General features: G+C 34.0%; 1 protein-coding gene across 3 annotated transcripts in view; it reads right to left on the bottom strand.

The window, feature by feature from the left end:
• The window catches only part of LOC134853259 (1-phosphatidylinositol 4,5-bisphosphate phosphodiesterase beta-4-like), a 62,975-nt gene that overhangs the window by 28,168 nt on the left and 12,736 nt on the right, over positions 1–22,071 (bottom strand). For all 3 annotated transcript variants that reach the window (XM_063869232.1, XM_063869231.1, XM_063869233.1), the window contains exons 4-15: positions 18,378–18,642; positions 17,373–17,599; positions 16,507–16,586; positions 16,126–16,261; positions 15,610–15,710; positions 15,028–15,206; positions 14,524–14,670; positions 12,752–12,906; positions 12,254–12,333; positions 11,913–11,997; positions 7,526–7,616; positions 6,729–6,797 (exon numbers count right to left, since the gene is read on the bottom strand). In XM_063869232.1, the coding sequence (XP_063725302.1) occupies positions 6,729–6,797; positions 7,526–7,616; positions 11,913–11,997; positions 12,254–12,333; positions 12,752–12,906; positions 14,524–14,670; positions 15,028–15,206; positions 15,610–15,710; positions 16,126–16,261; positions 16,507–16,586; positions 17,373–17,599; positions 18,378–18,642 (1,615 nt within the window). The remainder of the gene's footprint in view (positions 1–6,728; positions 6,798–7,525; positions 7,617–11,912; positions 11,998–12,253; positions 12,334–12,751; positions 12,907–14,523; positions 14,671–15,027; positions 15,207–15,609; positions 15,711–16,125; positions 16,262–16,506; positions 16,587–17,372; positions 17,600–18,377; positions 18,643–22,071) is intronic.

Raw genomic sequence — 22,071 nt, 5'->3', positions numbered from 1 at the left:
TTGCATAACAAATCTTGAAATACCTCATTTTATCGATCCGGGTTGACTTGTGATTTCTTTACAAAATAACATTCAAAATGTGTTCAAAACCTATAGATACGAATAAATATTTGATAGCAACAAGTTACCATAATAATGAACAAAGAAAACATATAACATAGCCACAGACAGAAGGAGGAAAAATTCATGAACGAAAGGAAATAGAAAAAACTAGCGTGTAACGCACCTCCGGTGCTTCGAATTTTCAACAACTCAAAAAACTATATTTGAATTTACTCTGACAGCACCCAATTACAGGGTTCGTAATTAATAATTTCGCAAAGTTTTTTAATCAAGTTTTTTATACAAATTTTGAAGAAGCATAAAACTTCGTGAAGTTTTACATAAGTTCTTCGAAAAATTTAAAAAGAACTAAGAAACGACACTCCTGGGAAACTGTAAGCGATTGAGCAGTCGCATTTGGACGCAAGATTTGCAACTCCTGAGAGTACTCTTACAGTACTCAACTACAACGTTGGGAAACTCAAATTTTGAGAAACTTCACATTTTCACCTTAAGTTTTCTTAAAAAAAAGGTATTCACATCTCGAAAACACCAAAATTTGAGCAGTCTTTTTTGATGGCAATACTCATTATCTTTGAAAGTACCCAACTACAGGGTTGGGAATTTCACTTTACCGAATTATTTTGTAATTTGAGGTTTCTGAAAATTTCCAAAACAATCACAAAAATCGTCGTATCTCCTAAACAAAAATGATTTGGGCATTCTTAATTTGAGGCCAAATTTGCAACTCCTGAGATTACTCTGACAGCCCTCCACCTACAGGTTAGGAAACTCAAACTTTGAAAAAAAAATTTAATTTTCAAATATTTTTTGAAAAAAATCACAAAAAACTTCATATCTGGAAAACTACAAGGATTTGAGCAGTCAAATTGGGAGGAAAAACTCGCAACTCCTGAGAGTACCCTGACAGAGCCTCACTACAGAGATGAAAATTTCAAGTTTTCTGAAAATTTTTCGAAAAAAAAACCTTAAAAAAACGTCATATCTCGACAACTACAGGAATTTGAGCAGCCATAATCAGAGGCAAGATTCGCAAACCCCTGAGAGTACCCTCACAGATTCCAACAACAGGATTGAGATCTTCAAACTTTTGGAATTTTTTAACATTCAAGTTTTTTGAAAATTTCGGAGAAAATCATAAAAAACGTCATTACTCGAAAACTACAAGGAGTTGAGCAGTCATACTTGTCGGCAAAATTCGCAACTCTAGAGAGTACGCTGACAGAGTCTCAGTCTCATTACAGATATGGTAATTTCAAGTTTTGTAAAACTTTTTATATCTAAGTTTTCTGAAAAACTTTGAAAAAATCCACAAAAACGTCATATCTCGAACACTACAAGAATTTGAGCAGCCATAATCAGAGACATGAATCGCAACCCCTGAGAGTACCCTCACAATATCCAACAACAGGATTGAGATCTTCAACGTTTTGGAAAATTTAAACTCTAAGTTTTCGGAAATTTTTTGAAAAAATCATAAAAAACGTCATATCTCGAAAACTACAAGGATTGGAGGCAAGATTCGCAACCCCTGGGAGTAACCTGGAGGCAAGATTAACCTGGGAGAATTGGAGGCAAGATTCGCAACCCCTGGGAGTGACCTGACAGCACCTAACTACAGGGTAAGAATTTCAAAAAATGAGGAATTTTTCTAAATTAAATTTTCTAGAAATTTTAGAAAAATCTCAAAAATTGCCTATTTCGTAAGCTTAAAGGATTTGGTTATTCATAAATGGAGGCCAGAATCGCAAAACCTGGGAAAACTCTGACAATATCCTACTATTGGGTTGCTAATTTCAAACTTGATGAAATAAACACTAAAATTTAAAAACCTTAACAATTGCAATATACGATATAGCTTAAACGTGAAAAAATTCTTTTGTTAAACATGCAAAAATAATACGTTGAAAAATCTTAAACATGAAACATTGACGAGATAATGAAGCCCACATTTAAATATATAATACAAATAGATAATAGATGAAAATAAAAAAAATTAGGCGACGGTTAGACAGACATAATCAAACTAATTAAAAAAAGCAGGTATACAGACAGACGTATTTTGAGCCTCGATAAAAAATACTGAAAAATCAATGACCTTGCGGAAAACTAATTGAAAAATTTTCTTAAGCATTGCAATATATATCATATAGCTTGAACATGAAAAAATTCTTTCGTTAAACATGCAAACTTATTATGCTTAAACATGGGAGATAGCTATCACTCACATTTAAATATAGTATAGATATAGATAGATAGATAGATAGATAGATAGATAGATAGATAGAGAGAAAGATAGATAGATAGATAGATAGATAGATAGATAGATAGATAGATAGATAGATACTTATTTGTTATTTGAGAAAAAAAAATCAACTTCGAACTTCAACGAAAAAATATGTGGCCTTAAAGCTCTTTTAATTTCAAGAAAATTTATGATTGACACCTTTTTGATCCTGTGGAGTTAGTCCCTTCCTTTCAACAAAGGAAAAGAAGCGAAAGCGAACTTAAAAGCAACCAAAACCCAAACCGCGAGAGAGTATTTTTGAGCGCGAACATATTATAAGACTTTCCTGAAAAAAACCGAACAAAAATGATCGCGACCTATATAAGAGTATTTAACCTTCCGTTGTTTTACTGGCTAGAACAATTGGGTAGAATTAGCCTTCTATAGATAAAGAGCTGAACTATAGTATCATGGGTACCAGACAGGCAGAAAAAATCACTTGAAATTCGTTAACATTCCAAACATGAACCCACTACAAGCTTTCCTTCAGGTCGTCAAAATTGTTTAAAAAAATTCACCTTACATCATAATTCTGCCCAACATTTCTGTGAGGTTTTTTTTTGGAAAATTTGAAAATGATAAAGAAGTTTCACGCATCTTTTTAAATTAATCAATGAGCAGATTTGAAAATGACTCCTTGATCTTTCTTCACGGGGAAAGTGAACTTCAAGGAGTGGCAAGAACGGTTTTTAAAAAAGAAAAAAAAACGATAAACTCAAACCTAGCATGGCAAGCTAGCAGACAAAAAGAAGACGAAATCCACCGAACGGAAAAAATTATTTGAATTAAAAAAATGCGTCTCGACTTCAAGCTGAATAAAACATGCCTTTAAGTTCTATTGCCCTCATTTCAGTAACATTCAGACAAAATGTATCAAGCGGAAATTCAGCTGACAACAGTTAGGTAGACATCCGTTGAGCAGAAAACTAAATTTTAGTCACAAAAAAGGAACTAGAACGTTTTGAAACTCGAAGGAAGTTTTTTTTATCGCCCCACCCTGGAGCACACGCGCATTAAAATGTATTACAAACCTCCGAATGCCGCAACATGAAGTGTCTATGCCCATAAAAACCCAGGATGAAATTAATCCAGATTAAAATTTTTCAACAAATGAAGTTCGACACACGCAAACACTAAAGAGAAAACGACGAAAAAGCAACATTATAAAGTGAAGAAGAAAAGGTAAAACTAAGCCTTGAAATTTCAGACTTTTGCAGTGTCGGATTCGATCCTACAACTAGCAGATTCAGAATATCCTGCCCTCGCATCTGCGCCACGGGCTCCTGACAATTTACTATCACAAGCCATAAATGAGTCAGCTAGAGCCACAAATACAGCAGCAACATAAGCTAAAAAACTGCAAATGCTATGCAGCAAAAGTGGCACTAGATAAAAATAAACATAGCCAACTGACAGTTGGAAAAGAGTAAAGAACGCAAGGAAGCTGAAAAAAACGTTGTTTTTTTTCTCAAAAATCTTCAACTTTTGAATTGAGAATAAAAAATTAGATGACCTTAAAGCTCTTTAAATTTGTAGAACAATTTATGCTGGACAAATTTTTGTAAAAAGTGACCCAATTTGAGAAAATTCGGTCAAAAGGTAAAACTTTTATTTCACTGAGAAATCTGATTATCAATTTCCATTTTCGAAACTAGAAGTCGATCACGTTTTTCCTGACCTTTACAATTCTGCTGTTTGCTTTCCTTCTAACAATAGAAACACACTGAACTTAAAAAGAAATAACAAGTAAAGCCGCGAAAAATCAAAATCGAGCGTGAACAAATCTCAAGACTTTTTCTTGAAAAAAAAAAACAGTAAGACCTATATAAGAGTTTTCACTACGTTCTTACTCTTAAAAGAAAAAAGCAAGAGAGTTTTGAAAAAAAGACCTCTACGGAAATTGCCCCACATAACTATGCAAGTGAAGCTTATAGAAACTAAACATTAGTAGAAACTGCCACTACTAAGGAAAAAAAGTGCCACTGAAATGAGCACTTTTATTTGCGAGTAGTTGTCTTCGAAAAAAAGATCCTCCTAATAGAGGATAAAACACATGCTACCAATTAGATCGCGAAAGAAATTTATTACACAATTGTGCGACTTAGGCGGGAACAACTCAACTTCAACCTTTTGAGCTAGCGGAAAAAAGGAGCAACACCTCAAAAAAAAAGACAAATATCAACCAAATTGATCATCAGTTTGATTTTTACAAAAAAAAAGAAATTTCTTTGCTCGCACTCTACATATGTATCTACTGAAGTCAAATACTATTTAGGCAAGGGAAACCGAATTCTGTGCAATTAGCACAGAATGCTCTGACCACAGTCTAAAAAATGCCAATTAGTGGTTTTTTTCAAATTAGTGTCGTTTTCTGCGTGGTATGATAAAAGGATCTGAATGACTAAGAAAACAAACATAGCAAATTACAGTTGGAAAAGAGTAATGAAAGCAAGAAAACTGAACAAAAAATTGACTTGTCTTTTCTAAAACCTTCAACTTTTGAATTTCGAAGAAAAAATAGATGGCCTAAAAGCTCTTTGAATTTGAAGAACAATTTATGATGTGTTTTTTTGTTTAAATTAACCCGATGTGAGAAAACTGGATCAATAGGTAAAACTTTGATTTCACTGGGAAATCTGAAAATTAATTTCCATTTTCGAAATTAGAAGTCGATCACGTTTTTCGTGACCTTTACAATTTTGCTGTTCGATAGTGGAGTTTGCCTTTCTTTTAACAATGAAAATCCACTGAACTTAAAAAGAAATAACAAGTAAAACCGCGAAAAATCAAAATCGAGCGTGAACAAATCTTAAGACTTTTTCTTGAAAAAAAAAACAGTAAGACATATATAAGAGTTTTCATTACGTTCTTACTCTTAAAAGAAAAAAGCAAAAGAGTTTTGAAAAAAAAACCTCTACGGAAATTGCCCCACATAACAATGCAAGGGAAGCTTATAGAAAGTCAAACCGCAAAAAATCAAAATTCCGCGTAAGCAAACCATAAGACTTTTCCTAAAAAAAATCACCAAGAACTATATAAGAGTACTCACTACGTTCATTACGCTTAAAAATTAAAAAAATAATAAAAAAACTTTTTGAATTTTGAAGTTTTTAATTTCCAAATAGCGCTGAAAAAACTCAAAAAACAACTGTACTTCAGTAAAACTAAGTTTTCACGGCCTAAACTAAGCAAAAAATAAGCTATTGTAAGCCTTATTATTATTCGCTCGAAATTAGACTAAAAATCTGAAATTTTAAATCTGTTCTTTCTTAATACTAGAACAACTTTTTGGAAACTTTTTATGTCGTTCGAATCACGACTGAAAGGGCTTTAATTTGATATATCACTCAACCCAGTCCGACTATTATTTTTAGTACCTGATTTTGCCCTCCATAAACTAGCTTTACTTGCTTATAAGTTTTAACGTCTTAAATAAGGCATAATTCAGCTGTTGTAAGCCTGCTCGCTTGCTTTATTTGCTCGAGGACAAAAAATCAGAAATTTCAAACCGGTTTTTCTCGACAATAGAAAAAAATTCAGAATTTTTTATGTGGTTCGAATCACGACTGAAAGGGCTTTAATATGATATATCACTCAACCCAGTCCGACTATTATTTTTAGTACCTGATTTTGCGTGAAAAACAAAAGAAAAAAATTAAAACTCCCGAATACAAAGTTCCTTCACATTTTTAATGGTCGGAACAAAAACACACCCGAATACAAAGTTCCTCCCCAATAATTTTCATAAGTGATCAACTGAAAAAGTATCGTAAAATTTGATCACACGAGGGCAGCAAAAGCACCATCTTAAATTCATTCTGTCGTCAAGAGCCAAGTGAAAACGCAATACAAACTGAAATCACTTCAACCAAAAACGTCTCCTTAATGCCATTAAAACATGCAAAAATGCGCATTTAAAGCATTGGTAGATTTTTTATCATTATTACATTGCAGTATTTCACCCAACTCTTTTGTGTTAAGTCACTTCAACATTTATTCCAAATCACTTCACTTCTGGCGCTTAATGAGCTCGCCAAATTCTCCTAAATAGGATGTGACCTTTCAACATCATTTCAAATCAGCAATCAGTCAATTGTGAAAAGAAAAAAATAAATGAAAATGGGCATTTAGTTCCACAGACCAGCACATAGTAGCCATTTTGCATTTTAGTTTAAATTAAAGAAAGCAGTATAGTGGTATTGAAAGGTTGTGTTAGAGTAGAAAAGCAGGTTAGGTTCAAAAATGTAGTGATGGAAATAATATTAGTACCAATGGTGCATCGCTTAGTGAAATGGCACAGAACTGAATCAGTAATGGTGAATTTGAATTAGTTATTTTCAATTAAATGAGCTACAAATAGCTAGTTAGTAGTACTAACCATCATCTGCGTCTGGTTCAGCGTCGTCGAGTTCAATTTCAGCGCCCACTTGCAGTTCCTCTAATTGCTCTAAAAATAGCAAAAATTATTCTTCCAGAAATTGCACTGAATTTAGAAAAACCACCGAGGGAAAACTATATTCTAAACAAATCAATTGAGCTCTAGTTTTGCGTCAGAAATACGTCAGAAAAAGTGATAACTGTATCCGAAAATGGTCACAATCCAATACTGTATAAGATCAAGAGCTTTTTGACTGATTAAAGATTGAGCTTACTCGATTGATTAAATTTACACCCTTACAACAACTGGGTCTAGACTAAGAAAACGCTTGCTGATTAAAACGAAGCTTAAAATAGTTTCGCGTTATTAAAAAGAAGCCGAAAACTTAGATAACAAATGATTAAAATCCGACTGTAAATGAATGAGCTATAAATTCCAGTAAAAATAGGATCAACCGTACAATATACTCCCCCCCCCCCCATTCCTCTAGGTGACCTACTGTAGAATGTCCTCCCCAGCATGTATCATTTCTGAAAATTATTTCTGTATAAAATATGCATTTCATAAAAACGCGCAAAATAAAATTATTATGAAACTTTTTAAACTATATGTATTTTGATGGGCTACAAAATTAGTTAAATTGACGTTTTAATTATGTTTTGATAATTAAATCTGTTATGTAGGTGATACTACATTGTATTCTAAGTTATCTTGCAAAAAATTCGTACGGTTTGATCCAAAAAAATTATCGGTTAGGAATGAGAAACAATAGGTATCAGAATGACTGATTCACTAACTTTCTTCAACGTCCTTCTTCAGTCGTTTGTTCTTGATTAGGATTTTGTATTTCAGGCCATTCGGCGAAGGCAAATGCACGCCCGGCTCCAGCTAGAACAACATTTTACGCTACAACTACAACATAAAAACTACCAAACTTAATTTTCAAACTCACTATTTACGAAACAGCCAAAAAGGTAACAAGGATAGCCGGTTGATGGGCCAGAAGCAGAGAATGTTCCGATCATATTCTTTAAAAAAACTACATTTTATAAAAATAGCAACGTTTTTTGTTCGTGATGCGAAGAAAGGATCTGACGGAAGGCTAGAATTTAGGCATAACCGATAATCATAGTTAAAGAAGCATATTGGACGATCGTTTTTTCAAAAAATGGCAAGATAAAAATTTAAAAAATTTTAAAACTTTTTCAAGTTTTATTAAATCCTTGAATCTTTTTCACTCCCAAGATCGCACTAAAAAACTCCAAACTTTAATTTTACTGGGCTAAAACTAGAGTTTCAGGTCTCGAACAAAAGTTTAATATGTTCTACTTCTATCACAAACCTGCTCGCTTGCTTTATTCGCTCGAAATTAGAATAAAAATCACAAATCAAGAATTTCAACCAAGTGTTTCTCGATACTGAGAGAACTTTTAAATCTAGTTTAAGGCCGTTCAAAACACGACTAAAGGGTATTAATATGATTATTTGTGGTACCTGAATTTGCAGAGAAAACGAAAAACTAAAACAACTGAAGACAAAAACTCCTCCCCATTTTCAAGGGTCGGTAAACATTTTTCAAGAATTAGAGCTATATTGTGATCTATGCCAGTAAAAAAACCGTAAGTACAGTACGACGGATTTAACGATCTTTGTTAAAGTAGATTGTTGTTGAACGTAATGGCAAAAAAAGAACTTCAGCATCAAAAAAGTCCAAACAGTATCAAAAAAAGTCCAAAGGCCTGAAAAAAACTCAGAGCACGCGTTAATCACGCATCTTAGTTAAACTTAGTCAACAGACAGCTGTAAAAGAGTCATTGAACGCAAGGAAACAAGAAAAACTAGAGGCGAGCTAAAGCTGGAAATACCTGTTCAATAAATTTTGAAATTTTTGTATTGATGCGGAAGGACAAGGGTAATTTCAAAAACAGACCTATAGCAAAGAAAAGTAAATCCCAATTTAATGACCTCAAAATCTATTATTTTCATGAATTAGTTCAGTTTTCTTAAAAATTGAAGTGACTACAAGAGCTTTTTAGGTTGAATTATGCTCAAAACGTTGCTCAATAGATTTGAGTAGGTAGTTTTCGAGAGAAATCCCAAGTTTCAAAAAACAATATAAAATTTTCGAGAACTTGAATTTTACGAGGGTGATACCTTTTTGTGTAACAAAAATTGGGCGTAACCGCTAATACAGTGGACCTTTCCATCGAACTGTTCTTCACACTGAAACCAATATCTCAGTATCGGCAGGGTAGTTTTTGAGAAAAATCGAAAAGCTTCAAACAACGGTCAAAAATTGTAAATTTGACTTTTCTGAGGGTCATAACTTTTTGTATGAAAAAATTTGAGCGTGACCGCTAAAGCAGGGATGCTCTCCATAACCCGTCTGTTCGATAAAAACTAAAATCTCCGATTTGGACAGGTAGTTTTCGAGAACATAGAAAAAATCCAAAAACGTGGGTCAAAAATTCCCCGCATACACTTTTCCGAAGGCTGCAGAAAGTGGGGTAAGGTAAAAAACAGACTTGCGGAAAATGCAGGCACACAGATGAGTGGCCGGACTTCAATTGTTACTACTCTTTTGAAAATAGTTGGAGTATTTTTTGAGAAAAACGAAAACTTTCCAAAGCGTCTGAAATTGAAAATAATAAAAAAAAAATCGATCCCAATAACATTCATACAGCAAACTTAGCCAACAGACAGCTGTAAAAGAATCATTGAACGCAAAGAAACATAACAAAAATTGCTGAATTGTTTTTCGGAAAAACTTTAAACTTTCAAATTTCAAAGAAAAAATACATGGCTTTAAAGCTCTTTGAATTCCAACAAAAAATTTATAATTGAAAGGTTTCCCATAAAAAAAACCTATTCGATAAACTGGATCAAAGAGCTTAATTTTTTATTCTGCCGGCAAATCATAAAATTCAATTCCGCTTTCGAAACTAGAAGTCTTCCACGTTTTTTTCGCGCCATTTTGGCTTTCGTTTTTGGAGAGCACACTTTGCCTACGTCTTAGCAAATGAACTTGAATTGAAATCAAAAAGTGCACATAGATAATTGCTTTCATAACTACACAAATATGTATGAAAGCACTTCTATTAGCATTTAGAAACATTTTCCTGAAAAAAAATCACAATGACCTATATAAGTCCCTTCATTACGTTTAAAATGAAATCATCGTCTTGCCTAGAACACCGCAAAAAAGGAGAAAATTTCTTCAGATGAGTCAATTTCAAACTGCAAAACCTCATTAAAGATCAAAAATTTCGAAAATAGTTTTGTTTTAACTAACTGTCTGAAAGAATTACTTTCAGCTTGAAATCTTGAAAAATTCATTCGTGCACCGCACCGTGAATTCTATCAGACGAAACTACATCAGTAACACGCAGATGAAAAAGTGAATATCAAGCGACGAGTCTATTGAAACCCGCAATTTAAAAAATCAGTAGCTTCAAAAACAGCTTTAAGTTCAACTTCTTGAACAATTGGAACAAACTTTGTACACCGACTTTTTTTCAACACGAAAACTTATTGAAACTTTTCCATTACACCATGAATCACGACTAAAGGTCTTCATCAATCGAGTGATCATAACAAACATAGCCAATAGCCATTTGGAAAAGAAACATGAATGCAAGGCAAAAGAACAAACATACTTTTCAAAAACCTTCAACATTCGAATTTCAAAGAAAAAAACATATTTTTTGATAAAATTAACCCAATTTGAGAGAACTGGAACAACATAAAAAATTTATTCTGCTGGAAAATTAGAAGATAGGAGTACAATTTCTGAAATTGAAGTAGTCGTTCACATTTTTTCGCGCCATTTCAGCTTCGTTATTGGAGAGTGCAATTTACCTTAATTGTAGCAGATGAATTTGAATTGAACTTAAAACTCATACATACCAAAACCACTGCTCGTATCAAGTCAAAGCCTTAATTGCTGCTCCGATTGCCACTTAAATGGTCTCGAGAAGTTTTTGCAAAATTAAGTTTTGTCAAAACTATGAAATTTGATCATATTAAAACTTAAGTGTTATAATTTGAGTCGTGTATGGAATTAATAAAACCAATTAGCTGCCTCAATTCAATTTGGAACGATTTTGTAGAGCAGGATAATTCGCCACGCGTGTAAATGAAACGAGCAATTATTCAGACTCATGGCAGGGTACTAGTAGTGTGCATACACGGCAGGGCCCTTGCAGATCAAGATATCGATCCACCGAGGCAACAAAGTTTTTAAAATCCGTCTGAACAAAAAAACCACCCCGATCATATATATTCCTCTACTTGCTTTTTATATAAAATTCCCTTTACTTGTTTAGGTATTATTTCATATACCCACATTAATTCGGATGAGACAGTTGTGTAACGTCTGATATGTAATGTAACTAAAGTTTCGAGTCCTCTAAAACTTTTCAGAAATCAATTTGTTATAAATTTCCATTTATAAATTGTATAACTTTATTTTTTACTGAACAGTCTAGCAGTTTTCCTTTTGAAAGCTTGTCACATGAATTTCGCAATTAAACTCATAATGCAATGAGTGTTTTTAAAATAATGATTCGATTCTTCGCAGAAGAGACCTTTTCTAGCAAAAGATTCTGGCAACGATTTGGGTATAACCAAGCTGCGATGTATCGAACTGTTACATCTATGTGCCCGAGTTATAGCCCCGATGTTATTGTTCCCACCATTAAAAGAGGTGAAGAACTTCGTATTCGGGTGTTTTTTTTTACCGGTTTGAACATTTTGATTTTTCGTCTAAATTCGAGCGAGCGATCCGGTTTATTAAAGCTGGATATTCGCAGACTAGTTGTTAATAAGCAATGATCTTTTTAATCAAGAACTGAAAATTCCAGTAAAATAAGTCAGCGAAATTTTTTAGCGCCATTTTGGGAATAAAACTTCAAAAAATTCTGCAAAAAAAAATTTTTTAGTCATTTTTCGAAGAAAACTGTTTTCCAATATGCATCTTTTATTATAAATATCGGAAACGCCTGAAATCTAGTGTTTCGTTCAGATCCTTTCATCACATCACGCACAAAAAAAATAAATAACAAACTTTTTTGGTAGTTTTTTAAGGAAATGATCGGAAAATTCTGTGCTATTTGCACTGCAACCGCCGTGTGGATGTTGCTTTTTGCTATTTTATTAGGTTAAACAAACAATAGGCAGACTAACGGGGTGATCTTGGAGTGGCTGCTTTAAGAGATGGTCACCGAAGAAGTGTTCACAGTATTCTGCCATCTTCAGCTGATTCTTCTTGCTACAACATACAAACTCGACAGTCAGTCAGATTAGTGAAAATCACCTGGTTAGTGTTTCGATTCCCACCTAGATGCGACCACACAAAATTAATCTGACTCTTTATATTTTTAGGTTGACATTCTGCATTTATGAAATTGCAAGCACTATAGCAATATCCTCAATTGGTCAATCTACGTCTTCATTTAAAAGTAGAAATAAAACAGAAGAATGTGAATAAAAATAATGTGTGCACATAGATAGATGGGATGAGTCACCTGCAATGATTTTCGAAGGATAAAAGCAGTGGGTATGGAGTGGTGACGAACGCAGTCTCAGCTATGGCTTGGATCACATCCTGAAACAGCATCAACAATCATCAATCAACATGTGGTAATACTCAAGTGACTATTGTGACAGCAAAAATTTAATTCAATAATTTGACTCAACTTTTAGAATTTAAATGTCCTTTTTGAGATGCACGGTACCATGGTTTGAATGAAATGTTTCTTTTTAGAGTTAATTAAAAAAGAAAGAAAGAAAGAATTTATTTCTCCCATTTCAAGTTTTTATACAACATCGTCAAACATAATAAAGAAACAGTGAACTAAGGAGAGGATAGACAAAGGGCAAAGTAAATACCCACTGAGAGTCTACCAATGAAGTTTTTTGAGCAATTAGACTACTCAAGGCCACATTTATTGACACCAAATTAGCAGATACTCATCAGATAAATTAAATCTGTATTTCATCATCTGCACTTGAACACAACTAGCCTTGAAGTTGATATCCGAGCACATGGCTTTTCCGTGTGTGACTATGATCTCATTGGCTAGTTTGTTGTCCCAGCAGTCCAACTCCACACACCTGCACCCACCCAACAACACCTGTCTGTACATCTCCACCGAGGAGCGACCTCCAAACTGTCTTCCTAAAATAATTGTTCTCGTCAAAACTATCCGAAACAAGGAAAATCACTAAGTTTTTACAAAACAAGTTTCCACATTTAATAACAAACGCAAGTATGGAAGCTAAGCTGACAGAAAATCGCATGCATGTAAAAATGAAGCCGAAATTTGAAAACGAAGCACAGCGGTCAAGCTGTACTTCTTATCTGCAAACAAAAATGTCAAAAAAGAACAAAAAAAATACGGTTAAAACTTAAAAAGAAATTTTTGCAGAAGCGAGATCAAAGAAAGGGCCTTCGGGTTGCCATGATAAATTCAAAACTACAATAATAAGGCCAATTTACTCAATCTTTCATACATACTTCCGTAATATATACCAAGTAGCGATGAATGCACTTTAACTAATCAGATACATTTCTGTTATTGTTAAACAAACGCAAAATTTTGCATTAAAATTCATCAATGCAACATTTGGCTTCAGTTCCAAAAGAGATTTATTGTGAAATAACACAAGTACTGCCTAGGTAAATATACAGAAAATGCTAACATTGGCCGTAAGCAAAAAAAATAATGAACCTTTTAGATGAAACCATTTTTATAAAAACAATCGCCAGCCGACGAAATGAAAAAAAATAATAATAAACAAAGCCTAGGTTTTTTTATGTGAAAAAATTGAAAAAAAAACTTAAAAACCTATTTTTTTGATATAAATTACCTGATATAAATTCAAAACACTAAATCAGCAGATACTTTTCTGTTCCGCTATGAAACCGAAATTAAAAACTATTTTCGAAGCTAGAAGTCAATGTACTTTTTTCCACTTTTTCGTTTTTGGAGAGCATATATTCCTCCCTTTTAGCAAATGATTTGAATTGAAATAAAGAAAACAAGGTCAAAAAGCAAAAAAAGTCAAGCCGTTTGAGCGTTAACAACTTATAACAGAAAAAAACTTGCTGGAAACAAAATAAACCAACTCGACCTAAATAAGTGTCTTGACTTTGTTCAGAGACGCTTAATCATTCAGAGTTCGTTAGCATCAATGGAAACCTTGGGAAAACAGTAAATGCTGTATATTATTTGAACAGCAAAAAAAATATAAGCAACAAACAGTTGGAAAGAGTAAGTGAACATAAGTAAACAGAAAAAAAATATTGACTCATTTTTTTGAAAAATATCAACTTAAAGTTCTTTGCCCTTAAGTTCTTTGAGTTTCCAAAACAATGAAAGATTGACATTTTTTCAATTCAACTTTGAGAACACTGAATCAATATGTTAATTTTTATTCCGCTGGGAAATCTCAATATTAAATTCCAGTTCCAAAACCAAAAGTCGATCACGTTTTTGTGACCTTTATACTTTTCCTCTTCGATAAAGGAGTTTGCCTTCCTTTTAACGAAGGAAATGAACTGAACTTTAAAAAATCAAACCGCGAAAAGTTAAAATTGAGCCTGAACGAACTTTAAGACTTTTCCTTGAAAAAAAAACCAAAAAAAAACATCGCGACCAATATAAGAGACTGAGCAACGCTCATATACTCTTAAAAATCACCCGAGCTAATTACGGGTGAAAAATTTTCGATAGTCGGAACAAAGCTAAGAAATACTAACAATAGGATATCAAAATGAACATTCTAAAATCACCTGTGAGGTATGTGTTGTGTGATGAGTTGACATAGTAGTGTGATAATGGCTGGTCCATGTCTTGATAAACTTCCAGTTTGTCATGATGAATTGGCGCATTCTCGTCCGACATCAGATAGCACATCAGACCATCCGCAGACAGCTCGTCTAAACAGAAGAAACAGTTTCGAGAAAAAATTTATCTTTTAAATGAGAGTATTCAAGTAATCTTTTTTGAGACACTGATCAGAATTACCATATACAAGATATGGTAATCATTCGATTTAGCATCTCATAAAAGCTGAAAAAGATATTGATTCTCCAGTAAATTTTTGCACATAGACGGTTATCTTCAAATACCTAACTTCATTGATACTTTTAGGAAATTGGTTAAAAATCAATGATATGGGTTTATTCTTGTTCAGTTTACACAAGTTTTTTATATTTAGCTTATAAGTTTCGCTCTATTTAGCTTAAAAACTTCTAATTTGACTGGACTACGTAATGTAAGTTCAAAAGACTCACCTGTATTCTTGTACTGAGAGTGTGGCTCATATCTCTGAATGAGTGCCTTCACTTTGTCAGCTGTGTAGAAGGGGAACAGGATCTCATTCAGTCTGGGGTCTCTCTGGGTGGTGTTGAAGAACTCGATCAGTTTCGGCACCTGCAGTCCCATCGCAGTACCTCTATTCTGTTCACGCCAACTGCAACACAAATTAATAATATAATAATAATAGTTTGCGAACTAGAAAACCATGCATTGTGATATTCAGAACAGTTCCAATAAAAAAAAACAACTGGCGGGGCCGTTTTCAGCCCATTTTCTGTCGTCCCACAAAAAAACACTAGAAAATTCAATAGGTGGAGTAATATGGAGTAAAAACCCTTCATACCACGAAGATCGAAAGCCCGAAAACTATATTAGCCTTTCAAACTTCAGTATTCAAAAACCTCAACTGGGATTAAGTACGCGGATTGGTGGAAACTTTTCGCGCATTCGTTCCATCAGCTCTCCAAACTCAATTTTGAAACTCTGATTGTATAAATTGTTCTGAATATTGCTATCGAGGGGTTTTTGTTTGGAGTTGTTGGGTTCGGGGTACTCACAGTAGTTGGAATAGGTCTTTGATGTCGTTGCGTGGACAGAGTGCATGGTACAGCTGGTAGAACTTATCCCACGTCAGAAGACACACCTCGATCTCATCGTTCTAAAATGACACACAACACATCAGCTCAAACTGCTTTTGCTACTTTATGATGAAAATAAAACGACAAACTATATTTTTGAAATTTCAAGTACTGTGGCAAACAGAGGTTGCTTTCAGACTTTGCTGGCGCTTAAGCATTCATTTTCATCAATGCCTTTTCAAAACAACACAAAAATCTGCCAGCAGTTCTTAATGTTTGTTGAATTATACCAAAATATACGTATACTAAATTTTCGATCGAAGCTCCTTTAAAATGAAATCAAACAACTCTCCTTATTTTTCGGCGAAGCACAGAAAGCTCAAGAAAATCAAACAAAACCACTGAAATTTTTGAGCTCCCTCCCTTTTAACCATTTAGCACATGGACTGACTAGACACTCTGCTTCTATCTTCCTAGTGGAAAAAAATAGTTTACCTTTCCATTAGGAAGATTGAGTTCACCCATTATTTCCACGACTACCTTCTCGTTCTTCCCACTCGCAAATGTCTTCGTGATGCTCTTCACTGGGATATTCCCATTCACATTCACCATCAGCCGCAACTTCATCCAACTGCACAAACAATATATTTACTTTAATATTTAAAAAAATATAACTTTTATCTTAGTCGAGATATCCATTTTATCTATGTAGAATCCGAACTTTTTCCAGAATTCTTTTTTCTTAACTTTCGAGTAGAAAAAAAATCTAGACATTATTCAAGAGATATGCATGTGCGGCAATTAGCACTTCTTGAGAGTGTTCCATAGAGGAAGGAGCTTGCTAGTCATTCAGATCAACCTTTACAGCAAACTTACTGTTTGACTAATTGTGTCATGGGTCCGATGTTGTTAGCTTTGATGTTGTGGATGCACTTGCGTAGTCCTTCGATCCAAGTCTGGAAAATAAAAACTAATCTGGTCAAAGCTAAAGGGACTTTAAGGTCTAAAAACTGGATACATCTGATTTTGAATCTTCAACATAGATTGTCCCCCAAGTTTGCATCACGAGTGCTAATTAACAAAGAATTAGAAAATCAAGGAAGGATATCGAAAACAAAAATATTTAAATTGAAAGAAAAGCGATTTAAACTATAATTTTACCACTAAATTGTGGTCTATCCAAGGGTCGATTGTAGACTGACGTTAATAACATGATGTTAAGTTATGCCAAATTGTCAAAAACGGTGACAAAAAGCTTATAATTTTTTCGAGAATGGCACTGAGCATAACAACTTTGAGAATTGCTGAGCGATTAGTTCAAAATTTTCCGACTGGTATGTGTATGGTAGAAATTCAAAAACTATTTCGTATAAGAAATGAACTTTTTAGTGTCATTGTTGCCTTAGTTTCATTGCCTTAATTTTCTGTAGATTTGTTTAAGCCATAGGGAAATTAAAGAAGAAAATTAAACTCGAACTACATGGGCTGAAACTCAGTGACAGCAAGTTTGTTTGAATTTGAAAAAAAAATCAGGCCATTTTTTTTTACCGCGCACAACTTTTTCAAAAAAAATTTGGAATCCGAATCATGTAGAATACTCTTTAGTATGATAGCACTTTTGCAACCCTACAACCATTCTTTGAGGATGTCAAAACGCGTTAAAACACCCTTCGTCATAGTTTTTGTATACTTCTTTGTATGTTCTATGCTCGGAACAAAAAGAACTACATAAAAGTATTAACCATGACTGTCTGTTGGGAATCCATACAAAAGTACCAGTAGGTCAAATTCACAAAGTCCAGCCCACACACTACCACTAGCACCCTATCTTCGAAATATACTGATGACTGCTGTTGACCTCCTTGTGTATTCTGTGACCCCACGCCTCCCGATTGGAACCCGACTGCTGTGGATCCTAGTTGACTCATTACAGGGTTAACTAGGGCTGCTTTCACGTTCTGATTGTAACCTGAAGCAGTGATATCATCCTTTAAAACATTCATCTAAATCAGGGGCCGACTTAGGGGAAGGGGACTTAGGTGGGAGGGAGAAATGCGGACACCGAACCAGAGGGTCTTTCCTTTGTTATTTTTTTAAGATGTCCATTATTAATTATTACCTTAACTGAAAACATAGCGAACTAACAGTTGGAAAAATGTAAGGAAAAGGACACTAAAAATGTGATCAAATCTTTTCGAACATTTTTCAAAGTTTGATTTTCAAAGAAAATATATCACGATGAAGGTCTTTGAAATTCAGATACTGATTATAGAGGACACTTTTTTCCTGCAAAACTGTTTAATTTAGAGAAAACAGGATTCAAAGGTAATTTCTCAATTTAGCTGGGAATGTAGAAAACTAATTTGAAACTAGAAATCATTCACGTTTTTGAATTTAGCTTGAAAAGAAATCAAAAAGCAAACAGCGACAAATCAAATTTGATCAAGTTTTAAGACTCCTGAAAAAAAAACAAAAAAAATCAGTGAAACACTTCGTTCTTTTACATTTAAAATTGAATTACTACTAAAATGAATGCGGTAATTTTATTTGAATTTTCAGGGACTGAGAATGCGAGACTGCACGTGAAGATAACTGCACGTAATTCTAACAGGTTTGTATGAAAATTGTTTACGAAAAATTCTAGTTCTCTATTACAAGTACTCTTGCTGTCGCAAGTGAAATAAATCGATAATTGTATCGGCTTTCTTCCTATTAAGTAATTCAGGGGACTCCTAACTTCAAGTTACCTGAATTTATGGATCCTGATGTTCCAGAATTGCCACTTCCCGACATGCTATTCTGACTAGTCAACATTCCAGATTGTGAATTGCTGTTTCCGGAAGAGTTGTTGTTATTGCACATATTGGGGGCTCCAGGGAGGGATGAAAATGAGTTTGGAACTAAAGGGGGTTGTTGAGAGACGCTGAACTTTTCACGAAGGAGTTCTCCGAATTGACCTCTGGCGCCACGTCTCACATCACTTATTTGGCACGTCTCGATTGTTTGACCCTCCTGAAATATAACTTACCTGATTTTTATTTAAATTAGCATACGATGTTAATAGCATAATTTTCGTAGTACAAATCAAACCACCTGATTTAGTACTTTGACAGTCGCATGCGCTTATTGCTCTGTCAGAGACCTCATCAACAAAATATTGCAGCATTTCCAATTTTAGCCCACAGTAAGCCCGAAAAAAAACTAAAAGCTTAAATGCCTAGAAGTTTTACATAGCAGAAGTTTTAGAAGTAGGATGGTGTTACAATGGGAAAAAGTCCATGTACCTCATCAATTTCCCATTCAAAATCTTAAAATATATACCCATTTAAACAAAAAACAATGATTTCATTAAAAAGGCAGGAAACGCTGAATAAATACTAATTTGTGATTGTTTTGAATGACGTGACTTCAAAACAAGGTTAATTGGATCGGTTTTTAGCTGACAATGACAAATCGCCTTGTATTTAATTGATGCTTCAAGTTAAAACTGCAACCTTTATACGCCAATTTCATCAGAAATTACAGAACTTCGAAGCCAGGCTGAAAAACTTTCGTGTAACACTGTGAATAGATTCAAAATTTAACACGCCTAAACCAAAAAAAAACAATTACTTAAACAAAACAACACATTTAGCAATATTTTAAGCAATGTTTGTATAGCTATCAGGCACAATAATATTAGCACATAAAAGTTCGGTTATTCAACTTCTGTCAAAAAAAATCGTTGAAACTGAGCGCTCACGCCATAGAACAATTGACGACATGAAATAACGATCAAACAAAACGCGTCTTTTTTAAATCTTGATCATCGACCAAAAATAATCAAATCGCCACTCTTTAAAGCATTCAAAATAACTTTAAAACATTTACGTAAATCTACCAGACAGAAATCAAAGAAGCAGAAAAAAGACCTTTTATTAAAGAGTTTTCATTTCCAAATGTTTTGTAGAAAAAAAGATATCAAATTAAACTTTCTATGATTGACACTTTTTTTTGATAAAACTAACCTAAAATTGGTAAAATATTTATTCCGTTCGAAAATCAAAAAAATTAAAATCCAGTTTTGAATCTAAAAATCAACCACAATTTTTCACCCACAATGCGCAATTTGCCTGACATTTAATAATTGAATTTGAAGTTAACTGAAAAAATCAAAGAGAAACCGAAAAAAACAATGTTGAGAAAACATACTGTTTAAGATTTTCCCTGAAATTAAATGCAAGTTAACTGTCTTTACGTCGTTCATTTTAGTGGATTTCTTGAGTTTTTTCCATTTCAGTAAAACTTCTATAATTGGCAAAAATTTAAAACAGCTGACAGAATGTAGCAAGCCGTTAATCAACTCAAAAACCAAAAAAGTCCATTTTTTGTGTTTTTCGTACATTCAAATTTCATCGATCGAACCAACCACCACACTCTAACAAATCTCTTTCAATTTCAATTTTTACGATTGACACTATTTGATGACACTAACCCAATTTGGGAGAATCGGATTAATGGGGAGTTTGCCTATTCCGCTGGGAACTCTAAAAATTAAATCCATGACTGAAATAAAAGTTAAGCGCCATTTCCCCTTTGGTTCTCGGTGAGTGTAATTTGAGCTCCATTTCGTAAATGGATGTTGAACGCGAGCTTCAAAAACATCGAAACTCAAACTGTTTGAAAAAATTGAGCGTGGACAATCTTGAGAACTTTCTGGAAAAAAACACGGCCTGTAGAAACCCATCAAGAACCCAATTTCAGAAAACTTGATCCAGTTCCGCTATACAGTCTGATCCTGATTTTAATTACCATAGACGTTCTTACAGAGAGACGAAGTGGGAGCGCAGTACAACAATAACATAGCATGGTTAACTAGTCGGTAGAAAACTCCAAACTATGTATCAACATTTTCATGTCTCTTTCTAACTTTCATGTAGAAAAGCATGCCAAATTGCCTGTATTAAAAAATCATCGGATAAAATCTTACCAACCGGTAAAAAAAGCCAACAATACTTGGAAACAAAACACATGGAGCTGCAAAGAAAATGTTTTCATTGAAAAATTGACAACACATTAAAAAATTTTAGGTTGCCGTTCGAAACACAAAAGTAGAAGACACTTTTTACGCACATCAAATTCGCAATATGATGTGCAGAATGCGATATCACGTTAAATCATAAACTACACCGAAATGATTTCAGCCGAAAGCATTCAACTCGAACAAAAAATTAAAAACGCGATTTTACAATCCAAAAAGTCACACGATTTAAATTATTGGAAAATCATTCGCTAGTTCCACTCTACAAAAAGAGCATCAAATAGAAATGCACCGGATTTCTGAATCCAGTTCCGTAATCTGGAATTCCTGCAAACGTGACAGTTTATTCCGGTAAAATAAAGGAAAATTCCAGAATTTCGTAACAATTTTACTATATCCGACCGATAAACTAATTTTTAACACAGAGGCCAAGCAGCGCTTCGCAAACATCTGCAAGAAAACGACCAAAAAGCAGCTCTATCAAGTGAAATAGGAAAAAGTAGACCAAAAAGCAGCTCTATCTAGTGAAATAGGAAGAAGTAGAAATAAGCCTCGAATTAGCAAAAACTCGGCTACGCGGAAGATTCGAATCTGCGACCTACTGCAATCAAAAGATTTTGAGTCTCACGCACTATCCACTCAGCCACGCAAGCTTCACAACCGACAAACAATCGTCACAACAAAAGCAGCTACATATGCCAATAAATTTCCAGTGAGATTCAACGAAAGTGGCACCATATACAATTAGACTCGATTTTGCGAGTAATAATATGGAATATAACAAACTGAAGGCACCCAAACTAACTTTGCATGTAACAAATTGCTTGCAAGGCATAAAGCCACCATGTGTACAAATTATGCATTTTACAAAGTTGCAAGGTATATTGAGTTAGAAAACTTTTGAAATCGAGTTTTTAGCATTGATATTGTTTGAAACAAATCACTTTTTTCGGTTCATTTGATGAATTAAACATGCATCAACAATGTTAGCTTATTGCTATTCAAATGTCAAAGCACATGCTATGAAAAACTGTGAAGGTGCCCCAAAAGTAGCACCAATATTTGCGATTTAGGTAAGAAAAAAAGAAGGTTCGTAATAATACACTCGCTTAGCAAGTGTAAATACTTGCATTATTGATTCAAAAGTGAAATGTTTCACAAAAGCGAAGCTGCGCTTCGCAAGAACTAGCAAAAACACAACAAAAACAGAGCTTTCAGAAAGGAAATAAGAAAAGATACAAATAAGCCTCGAATGAGAAAAACGTATAGGCTTCAAAACTGCGACCTCGAGAATTGGAGTCTCACGCCCTGCACTCGACCAAAAACGCTTAACAACCGGCAAACACTAGCCACAAATAAAGCAGCTATGTATGCTAAGAAATTTCCAATGCGATGGAGCGAAAATGGCACCAAATACAAAT

The sequence above is a fragment of the Symsagittifera roscoffensis genome, chromosome 8 (genome assembly GCF_963678635.1).
Source record: "Symsagittifera roscoffensis chromosome 8, txSymRosc1.1, whole genome shotgun sequence".
Lineage (NCBI taxonomy): Eukaryota > Metazoa > Xenacoelomorpha > Acoela > Convolutidae > Symsagittifera > Symsagittifera roscoffensis.
The sequence above is the reverse complement of the archived record's forward strand: the minus strand, read 5'-3'. Positions and strand labels throughout refer to the sequence as shown.